General features: G+C 37.7%; 1 protein-coding gene across 1 annotated transcript in view; it reads left to right on the plus strand.

Moving 5' to 3' along the window:
* Positions 1-14764, plus strand: part of CNGB3 (cyclic nucleotide gated channel subunit beta 3) — a 168321-nt gene that overhangs the window by 132112 nt on the left and 21445 nt on the right. Inside the window, exon 14 of the mRNA XM_062189513.1 lies at positions 7494-7577. Within this exon, the coding sequence (XP_062045497.1) occupies positions 7494-7577 (84 nt within the window). The remainder of the gene's footprint in view (positions 1-7493; positions 7578-14764) is intronic.

Here is a 14764-nt window from a genome sequence, read left to right on the forward strand (position 1 = left end):
CAATAAGGAGCAATTATTTTCAATGATATTGGGCAATTTTCCCTCCTTTCCTATGATTTACCATTTTGAGTTTGATTTTTAAATATTTCTTATCCAATTAAATGCCAGGAAAATCACATTTTGTCTTTGCCACTACATTACCAGAAATGGAAGAAACTTTAATAATAAAGCTCTGCTGCACCACCTAGAGGCTAGAATTAAAATTACATCCTTTAGAAACAAAAAAACCACAGCTGACAGCAGGAAAGCTGGCAGAGATACCGAAATGGGAATGTAGGTATCGCCTGTCTGTCACGGAAAACACAACATGTCTCGTTGTTTGCTGCTCTGGTAAAAATTCAGAACCCATCTGAAACAGGACTCTTTATAAGGATCCGTGACCCATTTGTGATTCTGTGGCAAACAGCCTGGGAGGGCTATAAGGAAAGAACGATGAGGTAGAGGAGATGAGGAGGAAACAGTTTGCTTGTGAGTCAGGAATAGAATGGGACTGGCTACATGATTCCAGGAGTTCACACACGGAACCCCAGCAGTGACATCATATCCAGACACGATTCACTCTGCTGAGCCTGAAATCAGAGTGCCATGATGAGCTATGTTTCATTTTTGCCAAGATAGTGTCAATAATGAAAGAGTGTTGCTGAACTTTCTGAAGTATTTTAGACAGTGAGTTTGTAACCCAGATGAACCCATTCAACCACCCATTCTGAGGTTTTGTCTAAGGCATTGGGCCTGGTATTGGGGGAAACCCTCAGTTACTATACCCCAACTGCTTCTGCTCTCAGCAGCCCACAATTGACTGGGGAAACTAAAGAAATTTGGTTATGACTCAGACCATATGAAGTACTTATAGCAGTACAGGCATATATGAACTGATTCTTATTGTTATTAACTGAGAAATAAAACTGATGCAATCACATGGGAGTTTCTACACCGGTAAAAGCAGGTGATTCATGTGGTCTTGCCTGATCATGAGAAAATGAACTAGACATCCCCTGCCACTCAGGCAATTAATGACTTCTCACCTTGACTGTGTGACATTGATGCTCCTGGAAGAATGGAATGATTGTCAGTTCTCAAGAAAAGCTTGATGGAGATGACTTTTAATAGTGTTTGCAATTATTGAGCGTAGGGTTCTGTCTGATTTCACTTAGAACTCAATATTAATACATGATGGCATCATAGCCCATTGCAAATTATTTATCACATTTGATTTTGCTGCTTCCAATAAGCTATCAGTTAGTAGCCTATCAGTCAGACACATGGGGAACTGAATTCAGAATCCCCTGCCCTACTCGTATCACCCGTCACTTGCCTGTCCAATGGGACTGGAGTTAAAGATAGACGAAACATTTCCTTTTACGATAAATAAGACCATCTTAGAAAAACCCCTGAAGACCATTGCTTATACTTTACTTGAGGGTAATTTAAATTCATAAATTTAAATTCATAGTGAGTTATAAGTTACTGATAATATCCTAAATTCTGTTTCAAAAAAAGCAGAAATGAGCCTAGAAATGAATAAATGCTACAGGACAGTAAGAGTAGCCCTTCCAGAGATAAATTTTTTGACCTTTACAATTGTATTCAGAGCTAGCGGTTATTTAAAAAATAATTTCCTGGGTACAGGGAGCACCATCTTACCTATAGGTTATGTTTTGAATAGAAATAGGATTTCTTTCAACTCCATTCGGCTCTCTAGAATACTTACTTAAATCCATAACACACAATTTTTATTCAACCCTGAATTTCCCTATTGTCCAAAATAGAATAACTTCCACCAGCTTCATTCTATACATCAGCCCATATTTATTTAGTGTCTTGCATGTCCCATGTCCTCATGAGACACTGGGGAAACAGTAATAAATAGTGCACATATTTTGATCTCAAATTGCTCAGAGTGTAAGTTAAAAACTACTCTGGCAATACCCTTTCTCTGACACCTGCTGAATATGTGACATTAGGGAAAGTCAACAAACTTCCTGAGACTTCATTTCTGCATCTAAAAGCAGATGTGACAACTAGATAGTCATGAAGCCTTGGCATCACCAGAAGGTTGGAATAATTAAACAGATAAGCATAATAAAATAGTAAAATGTGATGCAAGTATTATGTACTAGTATAATGTTATCATTTATGCTTACACGGGCACTTTAATTCTGTAGAAAAAGGGACATTTCTGAAACAAAAGCTACGTTCTGATTTTCTGTAAATCAGAAAATTTCCTAATTTTAAAAGAAATGAAGCTGAGTTAAAAAAAGGAAAGAGAAAAAAGCCTGCCCCAGGATCTAATTCTTTTTAATCATACAATAATGGAACAAAGTATAGCTCAAGATAATAATCATTTCTGGGGAAAAAGTAAAATATAAAGTTTTCAAACACAGCATAAAATAACAACTTCATAATGCAAACTTCATTTCACTAAGCCTAAATCCAGATAAGAAGGATTTAGTTTCTAAAGCATAGCTACCCCTAAGCCAGTGGCACCATTCCATAAAGCAATTGTTAGGAAAGAATCATTTAATCGGTAATGTTTATATTCTAGGTTTTGTTAAATATAGCTGCCATGTTCAGTTTGCATGACCAAATCCATGTTCCATCCAAGTACATTAATAAAAATTCATGTTACAATGGATCGAGTGTTTCTCTGAAGAAACCCAAGTGATGTGTGGAAGTCATTGATGTGCATGCAGGAGTGTATTCCTACTGAGAAGACCACTAATTGTTTTCTTATCTTTTTTAGGGTTTATCTCCTACGTTGGTCTAACTCACCCCATTGATTCAGTGTTCTTGATTAGTGTTTTCTGCTAGTGAGCCAGCTCACCTAAAGGACAGAAGAAGAAAGATAAAATGTATTTCTCCACAAAAGGGAGAAATTTTACTTCTATTAAAATTTAAAATTCATAGAAATTGAAGTTGAGGTTTCACCAACTCTTCTCTCCATTCTTCTTCCTCCATCCTCGGATGTGACTACTAAGATGATTTTTGAGGATAGCCTTCCAATTTTCCTTTTTAAAATTTCATTTTACTTCTAGGCAATATTTTGTATAGTTTTTCATAGTTGAAATCATATTGAATATGCTCCTTATTTTGCTTTTGTTCAGGCCACATTATTGGTTGAGTTTAATCATACACACACATACATACACACACACACACCACAGAGTTTATTTTAAGCACTCTAATCTATTCCAACCTACAAATATGTAAAACTTCATCTGGCCATAGATTGATATTGTTTCTAATTTTTTGTATTGAAAATGACACAAGATACATTTGTGATTTCTTCCAATTTGGTCTTGGAGTCTCTCTGCAGAGTGACTATGAACCTTTGCTGTGCCCCAGTGGGGCAGCAGAGGGTGAGCTGTTGATATCTATAGTATGGGATACTTCTTCAACCCAGCAGACAACCTAATGCCTAGCTATGTGACACAAAGTTAGACCTTTTCACAAGAAACTTGTTTATACTAGCAGACAGATGCCTTGTGTATCTTGCCTGATCTCTGTCCAGTTTATTCCTACCAAGGTAGCTACTCTCCAGGAGAACCCTGACTTAAAAAAGGTCAGTGTGGATGTGTTGGTCAGATGAGACACAGAGAAAGGTAGCACAACAAAGGAAATGGAATAACAGAGGCAGTTTTGATGATTCTAGATCCTAAAGAAACGGCAGCACCACTCACCAAGCCGACAGGAAGGGGAGGCTTCAGGACACTCAGGCTTTACCAACAGGCAGAGGATAGAAAAGAGCAACAGTGATGGATTCACGGACCAAAGCCCTTACTGGGGTTCAGGCTGCTACCTATGCAGGTTTCCCATGGAGTTTTCTCATTGAAGAGTTTGCAGCCAGTGGGCACAAGTTCATGGAGTCACACAGGACTCGGAGGTCACCATAGCACATCAGCACAGTCTATGTAGGTTGTGTCAGCAGGGGGTGTCAAGAAGGGAGACAGCCAGCAGGAAGGGGTTGTTTAAGGCAGACATCTAGATTCATCACGGAGAGGAACTGGGGAGAAACAAAGAGAAATTATGTCAAGGGTGACTAAGCCTTGCTTCTGATATGAGGAAGTTAAACTTATATATGAATACCAAGGTAACATAAAATTACATGAATTCCCTACATGTATAATAAATCTTTGTACATGAAGTTAGATGCATATATACATATATGGATGATAGATAATTATAATATTGCAAAGAGAAGCTACAGTTAAATTACTAGTAATTTCTATGAATACAATACATTCAGAAATTTTCAAAGTGCATTTCAAAAGGAACTATTCAAGAAACACAAACTTTATTTCTGATATATAAATTATAATTGATTGTAAAAATTAATGCCAAAAACTCAAATTGTGCATATGAAAGTAAATATAAGTAGTTTTTAAAAATCTATTTCTGATCATTTACAATATAAATATTCTCCACAGATATGAATGATTGAAGGCTTCATTGCAATAATATTCCAGATATGTACAGTCAGCCTTCCATATCCGTGGACATCCATAGATTCATCCAACCATGGATTCAATCAACCATGGGTATAAATTTTTAAAAATTGAGTCTAAACTGAACAAATACAGACTCTTCTTGTCATTATTCCCTATACAATATAACAAGTATTTGCATAGCTTTTATATTATAGTAAATATTACAAGTAATCTAGAGATGACTGTGTTGTACAGGAGGACTGCATAGGTTATATGAAATTTTGCACTAGTAAAGAGAAAAGACTTGAGTGTCTACAGATTCTGGTGTCTTAGGGGGTCCTGGATGCAACCTGCTTTGCTATTAAGGATCAGCAGTATATGTTCAAGAATTTCAAAGCATATAAAGCATATTCCTAACAGATTTTCTTAAAACATCAAAGCCACAACTTAGAGAAAATATCCACATGTCAATTCAAAGTTTGTGTTTATTTTTTTTTCCTAAATAGGTTTTAAATTATGAGAATGCCAATTTCTTTTAAGACTTATTTTGTTATTTATTTGAAAGACAGAGTTACAGAGAGAGGTAGAGACAAAGAGAAAGGTCTTCAATCCATTGGTTCACTCCACAGATGGCCGCAATGGCCGGAGCTGTGCCAATCCGAAGCCAGAAGCCAGGAGTTTCTCCCAGGTCTCCCACATGGGTACAGGGCCCAAGGACTTGGGTCATCTTCTACTGCTTTCCCAGGCCATAGCAGAGAGCTGGATTGGAAGTGGAGCAGCGCCCATATAGATGCTGGCGCTTCAGGCCAGGGCTTCAACCTGCTGTGCCACAGTTCCAGCCCTAGAATGCCAATCTCTAAAATGAACTTATTTTGCAATGATCAGAGCATCTAAAGAAATTGGGCACAGGAGCTATTTATTTAGACAAATTTTACTAAAAACAAAACAACCATACACTTTTTAGGGAAAAAATGTTTGTGATTTGCTTTAGCAAATATGAAAACCTGTAAGAAATGAGAAGACTAAAACAAATATAAGTAAAAATTATGTAATTTATGCAAAGCAACTACATAATAATCAAAGAAAGAATACATATTTCTCTACCTACAAGGCCCTGGGAATCTACAAATACAAATCATACTCATCCTAAAAGGTCATCCCTCCCTCTTACAATTCGCATAACCATTTATATGGAATAGCTTATTGCATGAGTATCTTCTACCTTCCATCTCAGCTTTTCTATTTACTTATAACCTTATCCCACTGGACTTATTTTCATCTTTAATTCCTTCAGGATCACCATACATAATCTTACTAATAAAAGCTTCTCATCAATATTTGTTGTACTGCATTAGGAAAAGTATCCTTCCTGCCTTTGCCCTTTTTCTATTCTAGAAAACCAAAAGTTGTATCTTTTCCAATCAATTTTTAAAATTCTAACACCAAGTTCATCTGAATGTTTCTCACCAATGGCTACTTGAAGATACTGCAATCATGAACTATTAATTTTTCTCACCAGTCAAGTAACCCTGAGGTCTAAATCTCACTTGGATCTAGGTCAAGTGTCTGCTACTGAAACCATTTCAGAGAACTGGTGATTGCTAAAGGAATTATTACCCAATCCACACATGGGGGTCAGCCTCTTTGCTTCTCATCCTACATCCTCTGCTGTTAACTTTTTGATTAGCTCTCTGCAAAACCATAATTCCCCTAAGGGGTGGGCAGGACCACCACAAAACAGGAGCTGTGGCATGTTAGCTGCTTTCACAGGAAAAAATGAAAATATTTTGTAAAAGAGAAAAATTCAAAACCACTATGTAAAGCATGAGGTTTTGGAAACATCTATAGATATTTTTAGCTCATAATACAGAAAATTACAATGATTTAGACAAAATTGAAATTTAGAAATTTATTCTAACAAGTAAAATGTGTTTCCTACACTATGAAAGTAGATAGGGATTCATTCACTCAACAGATACAGCCTTACGTCTGTGTACATTTTCTTTACTTAAAGGGAAGATGATGATTGAGTTGAGGAAGAAAGACACATGAGCTTTCAAAGTTAAATATCTAATGAGGAAATGAAAGATGCTAGAAGAAAGAACAATATTTAGCAGACACTTTGATCTCTGTTGTTCTTTATATACTAGGAATTATTTATAAGTAGTATACTATAATAGTCATTAGTAGCTGTGTTGATTAAGTACTATGTCAAGTTTTACTTATAATTACCAATTTGTTTATTTGTTTTTCCCTCAGATAAGCACCAGTTTTTTTAGCTCCATTTTATATATCAGGAAACTGAGAGTATATGAGGATACATATAACAGTAGGTAGTAGGCCGGCGCCGCGGCTCAATAGGCTAATCCTCCGCCTTGCGGCGCTGGCACACCGGGTTCTAGTCCCGGTCGGGGCACCGATCCTATCCCGGTTGCCCCTCTTCCAGGCCAGCTCTCTGCTGTGGCCAGGGAGTGCAGTGGAGGATGGCCCAAGTGCTTGGGCCCTGCACCCCATGGGAGACCAGGAGAAGCACCTGGCTCCTGCCATCGGACCGGCGCGGTGCGCTGGCCGCAGCGCGCCTACCGCAGCGGCCTTTGGAGGGTGAACCAACGGCAAAGGAAGACCTTTCTCTCTGTCTCTCTCTCTCACTGTCCACTCTGCCTGTCAAAAATTAAAAAAAAAAAAAAAGGCAAAAAACTTACATAAACAGTCACGTCAGCTACATTTCAACTGCAAAGTGACAGATGGCTTAACAAGTTTTCTTTGCCTAAAAAAAAAAAAAAAAAAAAAAAAAAAGACTAAAAAATAAAAAAAAATAAAAAAAAAAAACAGTAGGTAGTAAAGACAGGATTCACACCCAAATCAACCAGATCAAGATTGAAACCCTTGTTATACCTATGTTATAGATAGTTCTTTTCTAAGTTTTGAGTCAAGACAAGCTCATATCGACTGTCAATATTTTATTGTCGATATAGACAACATCTATTAGTGTTTATCTCTAGTGAATTTTTAATTCATTTGGAATATCAGTATTTAGCCATAATAAATATTTTTCTCTTTCTATAGGGTTGTGACACACAGATGTTGTATGACATGTTGCTAAGATTAAAATCTACCATCTATTTACCTGGTGACTTTGTCTGCAAAAAGGTGAGTGCACGCTGTTTTCAAATGCATTTAATTAGTTCAAACATGGGTCAAGAGTATAGTTAAATAAAATTTGTCCATAGTATGGAATAATTGTGATATACAGTATACAGTTTTATAAAACAATAATGGGCTCTCAGAGTCCAAAATGAAAGAAGACAGCACAGATTTTATTACATATATTATAGAAGTATGCATGGACTGAAAAGCTGCTTTATATAAATTATCAATCATTACACCTCATTATTCCAAACATTTAAAGTAGAGGGAAAAGTTTCAAAAGTGGTAAGTGATTCTGCCTTTTGTGGATCTTTTTTTTATTCAGTAAAGATAAATTTCCAAAGTATAGTTTATGGATTACAATGGCTTTTCCCCCCATAACTTCCCTCCCACCCACAGCCCTCCCATCTCCTGCTCCCTCTCCCATTCCATTCACATCAAGATTCATTTTCAATTATCTTTATATACAGAAGATCAATTTAGTATATATTAAGTAAGGATTTCATCAGTTTGCACCCTTTTGTGGATCATTAGCAAACTATCAGTAACCTCCACTTTGCTCACCCAGTTAGTGGATAATTGATGCCACATTTTTAAAAGCTTGTATGTATTTTATGACTGTAAGGACAATATATTTCCATTGTTTCTGAAATGGAAAAACACATAAAACACAAAGATTCCACCATATAGAAATAACCTATCTTTTCATACAGATTGATTGATAGAATAATAAAGCTTATTTAATAACATTAAAATCATACCCAACATATGCTTTGAGACTTATTTTGTCATATAACATTATATCATATGAACATTTTACATCTTATCAAGTAATCTAGAACCTAACTTTTTTTAAAAGATTGTATCTATTTGAGAGGTAGAGTCACAGAGAGAGAGAGGGAAAGACAGAGAGGAAGATCCTCCATCCTTTAGTCCACAACCCAAATGGCAGCAATGGCCGGGGCCAGGCCAATCCGAAGCCCCAAGACGGGAGCTTCTTCTGGGTCTCCCATGTTGTGCAGGTGCCCAAGCACTTGGGTTATCTTCCACTGCTTTCTCACGCTACCAGCAGAGAGCTGGATCAGAAGACAAGCAGGTGGGACACTAACCATTGCTTACACAGGGTACTGTTGCTGCAGGTGGAACCTCAGCCCACTATACCACAGCACCAGTTCCATACAACTTGATTTTAAGTTGTGTAATATTCCATTCCATAGATATAATCAATTTCTGGATGTTAGTATGAACAACACTAAAATGAACATCCCCTTGGATAAATATTTTTGCACATCTCTGGTCACTAACATATAAACGGAAAGAAGGAATGATGACCCTAAGTCTTTAGGAGATTAAATCAATAGTGAAGTCAATAATGAAAATAAAAAATAGAGAAAGGTGAGCAGTTCAAAGAAATGGGAGATGATCCAAGACCTTAGGAGGTCACAAGCAAGTGAGGATGAGGAGTTTTCTTATTTCTTTCCAAAATAACATGTTAACAGCTAGTTAACATTAGTTAGTTAGTTAGCATAAACTGTTGTAAGCCATAAAGTAGGCATTTGTGCCTCCTTTGTGTGTACTGGCAAGTGTTCCTTAAGAAGAGCATGTCTGAGCTATCTTGGAAAATGAATTGGAACTAAGTGAGAGAAGGAAATAGGGATTCTGGGATGTAGAAAGAATTAGCATGAGCTAAGGCAGAGAGGAAAGAACTGTGTATGCAAGGAGAATGGAGTATAAGACAAATGTTAGAGTGATTTTATTATTTTTTATTTAACAAACTCAAATATTCCTTAGTGTTACATGCCAGGCACTGTGCTGGGTCCTGGGGGGGGGGGGGGGTATGGAGATTGTTCTTGTCCTTCAGGGGCTTACAGACTAATAAGACACAATTTTACAGTATACATCAGAATCTCTTGAATATAGAAATCTGTGCTCCACCCCTAGTGATTCAGTTGGTCTGGATAAAGCCCACATACCAGTATTTTTTGAGTTCCCGTGTGATTCTAAAATGCAGCCAGTAGCTCCATGTTAGAGACAAGCAATAAACAAATGAAATGGAATAAATACACAACTCTAAAATGTGCTACATTTTTAAAGGTGAAATAGTTACTAAGAGAATTTGTAGTGGCAAAGGCACTTAATTTAGATTTGAGGTTGGAGAGGGGGGAGGTTGTCATGTTGTCAGACATGACCTTTCCAAAATCTACAGAGAAATAGTTCCTTAGTTAAAAAAAAAAATGGAAAGGAAAGCATTTTATGAAGAGCTGGAGCCACGCACCAAGCGACAAGACTGAGTTTGGCATATTCAAGGAATAGAAGTGAGTGGCTGAGAAAATGGGAAAATAAAGTCAAATGGTGTATGAGGTCATTCAAGACCTCAGGTACCAGGTGCAGAGGTGATAATTGGCCTAATGAGAGAAAATGGAACTGGAAGTAAGTGTTTGAAAACTGGAATATAATGGAAGCTGACTTCAAGAGAAGCTCAAGAAAAGGTAAGAGAAATAGAGCCATAGCTGTAACTTTGAAGAATACCAGTGTTTATGGAGGAGGTCAAGGCAGAAGAATCAGAGAGGGCAACCGAAAAGGGAGCTGTCAGGAATAAAGGCGAAAAATGGAGGAAAGGTTGTAATGTCGCAGAAACCAAGAACATACAGTCCCACACCAATTAGCCTAAGTTAGAATAGACAGATTTTTAATATGAAATAATTTTCATCAAAATGGGAAACACAAGCCACGACACAATTCAAAGACATCTTTGAGTCAGTGGGGCGTTGGAATGACATTGCCTGACTATACCAAATGGCCTTTCAAATTGTTCCAGCAGCAGCAGGGATGGAAAATTAGGGTAAATCATAGAAATTGTAGCACTCATGCCCCTGAGCAGTGCGAATTTGCTTAACAAAGTGTGAAACACAGAGTAGAAGCTGCCTTCTCATTTCTAATTTCTTCTTCATGTCACATTCATCACTGAACAACAAAATCACATCACTGAGCACAAATGAAGGAAAAAAAGCAATAAATAAGGGAGGACCAGAAATGAAAAGACAGTAGAGCAATGGATCACATTCCTTTGCTTTTATTTTTAAGAAGAGACTAACATGATAGTAGAAGAAAGGCTGTTACTTGACTAGATTTTAGAGAACTGAGTTTAGCTTAGTTTTTTTTTTTTTTTCATCATTCCCACATAAAACGTTGCAGGAAAGGAAAGGGGAAAACATGATTGATTCAACCTTACCTAAATATTTGAAGAAATAAGAATAGATTTGCTGACCTTCCTACTACTCAGGATGGTTCTTAAACCAATTGGGTGAGCATCTTAGATGGCTTCAAAGAGTATTTGGGATTTTCCTCAGGATGCTCTATGGTAATGTTGGAATCACCTAGAGATCTTGTTAGAGCACAGATTTCTGAAACCTCATTCCCAGAGATTCTGATTAATATCCTGACTAATGTTCCTGCATCAAGACCAGAGAATTTACACCTCTAAACAAACTCCTGGGTGATGATGACACTGTTGACCCTACAACCACACGTTGAGCAACTGTGCTCTTTTTTGCTGGGGTACATTTGAAAGTCACAGTGCTCCAACTAGCCTTGCAAATAGCCTCCTACACATGAACCCTGAAATGTTGAAATGCCTTCCCACTAAGGGTTACCTCACTCTCCAGGAAGCTCTTATATTTCTAGCTTTCTCCAAATCCGGACAAACACCAAGAGAAAGAGGTTGGTCTGATCTTATTTTGCACATGCTGTCAGCTCTTACTCTCTGAGGAATGTCTACTTCATTTGAATGCTAATTAAACTTGCAGGAAAGGCTTAAATTAGCCTAGAAATATGCACAAAATAGTGGAAGTTTTGGTTCATTGATTATGCCAGATCTCCTTGGAAAATTATTGAAATGATCATTAAGAAATAATTAAAAGTGCTGAACTATATATAAGTACCCATTATGTACTTCTACCTCCAGTCAGTTGTAATACTGCCTTTGAAAAATCATTCCAGTTCCTTGAGTATTACTTCATGCAAAGAATAAGGAATATGATTCTTTCTTCCTCATTACTTCCTGAAGTATCTCTTGGAAAACTAATTTTCAGAGACCCTGTCTCATTTTTCAAATCTTCCATAGCATCTATATTGATTTGACATTGGAGTCATTATTGTATATGATCTATCTATGTATATTATAGGACAGGTGACATAAGCATTGGCAGTTCTATCGCTGCCTCCTACCAGCATTGTAACTTTGCTTGAGACACCTAACTTTTTAAGCCTCTACTACAAACTTTTTAAATAAGAGTAATAACACTTTCCCTATTTCTGTAAGAATTAATTGAAATTAATATTTACAAAATGCTTTGCAATTATAAAGTAGCATGTTCTGACAGAACAAATACAGGAATTAAAACAAAGAGCTGTGTAAATGTTAGACATTATGAATTTTAAAAGTTCTGTGCAAAGGCAAAATATTGTTATGAGCACTGATATTATGTCAATAACTATAAGATTCATCTACATTGAAATTTCTGCTTTGATCTATACTTGAGTATAAATATACGCTTAACATTCTTGAACAATGCAAAAAATCAAACATATTTCTTGCCTTGCTCTGTTAGAAGTTGTGGGTCTAAGGCTTCCCTTTGCTTTCAGTTACCAAGCCATGGCAAGTAGCCTAGTCAGCTGAACCAATTTGTGTCTTTCTTGTTTGTGAGGTTTTTTTTCCTGTAAATTGGAGACATAGTGCTTATTCTACCTTCACCATAAAGGAAATGGGAAGATAAATGAGAATTTTAATTTATCAGATGTGAACTAACTAGAGTTTGAAATCTTTTAATTCAACTTGATAATTAGAATATGCCTGATGTTTAGGAAAACAACCAAAGAGATGGAGGTACTTCAAAACTCTGAGAAAACAGTTAAATTGTGTTTTCCTCATTTGTGAGTGAGGGTCCACCGTATATCAAGCCTGTGCTTAGCACTGGAACACAGTTGACATTATCTCAGGCAACTCAAAGCATAAATGGCAATCAATATGGTTTAATCTTCAGTTGATTTTAGTGTATTCTAACCTTCAAAAGTTTGATTAACAAGAGTATTTTCTTAACTCAAATAAACCAGTCCTCTCCTAAGCCAAGTAAATAAATTTTTTGCATTGATGCTATTTCTTCTTTTTTTTTTTTTGATAAGCAGAGTTAGACAGTGAGAGAGAAAGAGAGAAAGGTCTTCCTTCCGTTGGTTCAGCCCCCAAATGGCCACTACAGCTGGTGCTGCGCCTATCTGAAGCCAGGAGCCAGGAGCTTCCTCCTGGTCTCCCGTGCGGGTGCAGAGACCAAGCACTTGGGCCATCCTCCACTGCCTTCCCGGGCCACAGCAGAGAGCTGGACTGGAAGAGGAGCAACTGGGACATAATCTGGCACCCCAACCGGGACTAGAACCCAGGGTACCAGAGCCGCAGGCAGAGGATTAGCCAAGTGAGCCATGGCCCAGCCTTGATGCTATTTCTTAAAATAGCTGTCTTAGTCCATTTTGTGTTGCTATAACTAAATACCACACATTGGGTAACTTTTAAAGAATACAGGTCTATTTAGCTCATGGTATGAGACTTGCAAAGCCTTAGTGCATGGTGGTAACATCTGCTCAGCATCTGGTGAGGGCCTTCTTCAGCCATAACATGGTGAAGGGCCTCACAACACCAGATAGAGCAAGCTTTCTGGGGTTTGTTTTCATAGCAAAGTCACTCTCTTATGACAACCCATTAACACTGTAACCCATTAACCTGCCAAGCCATCATTGGATTAATCTATTCGTTAGGGTAGAGCCCTCAGGACCCAAATATCTCCCAAAGGTTTGACCTCCAGACAGCATTAACACATGAATTTGGGAATTGAGATTTCAACACATGAAATTTTGGGGATACTTTCACATGACAGCAATAGCTCAGGGTGGTCAAGACCTTGATCATACAAACATGTGAGTAATGTGACCCAGATACCTTGTCTAGTATTATGCTAACTGGCCTACTTACAATGTGTAGCCTTTCATGGTCTATGTGCCATCCAGGGCTCTTGTATGATACATTAGGTCTTTTTGGAAGTTGAGTAAGAAAATATTTTCCAAGGATCTCAAGATCACCTACTAGTTTGATGATTTGCAGTAAGCATTCACACAATTCAATATAAAGTTATATTTGTGGCTTAATATTTACTACAATAAAGGATATAACACAGGAATAGCAAGAAAAAGTTATACATGGAGAAAGGCTAAAGAAATCAGCCACAGGCTTCCCTATGCCTGCTTCTGTAAGGTCACATAGATGTATTTTTCTTTCTAGCGGGACTTGCATATATAAGCCAATTATCTTCATCCTGGGAAGCCTATCAGACTCTGTAGTCTAGAGATCTTAAATGGAACTAATCATGTAGCCACATAGCCAGCCATTGTTTAGATTCCAAACTAGGTACTAGGCATACATCATACATTTTTATACTAACATCAAACAATGCTGACAGCCTGGTACATGCTGCCACACTGCCACATTGCCACAGATATATACAATAATATCATTAATCAAACTAGGTGAATATTCCAGAAGTTTAATTTTAGGGCTTCAGTATGGATCATTTCCTTGGCTCCAAGAATCCCCAAAGTTAAGAAAGAACTGAGTAGACTTTTTATAGTAATACAAATTAAAAATAATAAGGGTGGGGCCAGCGCCATGGTGCAGTAGGTTAATCCTCCGCCTGTGGTGCCAGCACCCCGTATGGGTGCCAGTTCTAGTCTCGGCTGCTCCTCTTCCAATCTAGCTCTCTGCTGTGGCCTGGGAAAGCAGTGGAAGATAGCCCAAGTGGTTGGGCCCCTGCAACCACATGGGAGACTGGGAAGGAGAACCTGGCTCCTGGCTTCAGATCAGCGCAGCTCTGGCTGTTGCAGCCACTGGGGAGTGAACCAATGGAAGGAAGACCTTTCCCTCTGTCTCTCCCTTTCACTGTCTGTAACTCTACCTCTCAAATAAATAAATAAATATTTTTAAAAAATAATAAGGGGAAAAAAAGAACTGAGTAGAACAGTCTGCTGCACTAATACTTCCTCTCAATATGGAATAAGAGCAATAGTTTAAAGGTTTCATATGCTCCAGTTCCCAAAAGCAGACTTCACTGGCAAAGGAGAAGAATAAAATTGATCTTTTAATGGATGCA

Source organism: Lepus europaeus, chromosome 4 (genome assembly GCF_033115175.1).
Source record: "Lepus europaeus isolate LE1 chromosome 4, mLepTim1.pri, whole genome shotgun sequence".
NCBI classification, from domain to species: domain Eukaryota; kingdom Metazoa; phylum Chordata; class Mammalia; order Lagomorpha; family Leporidae; genus Lepus; species Lepus europaeus.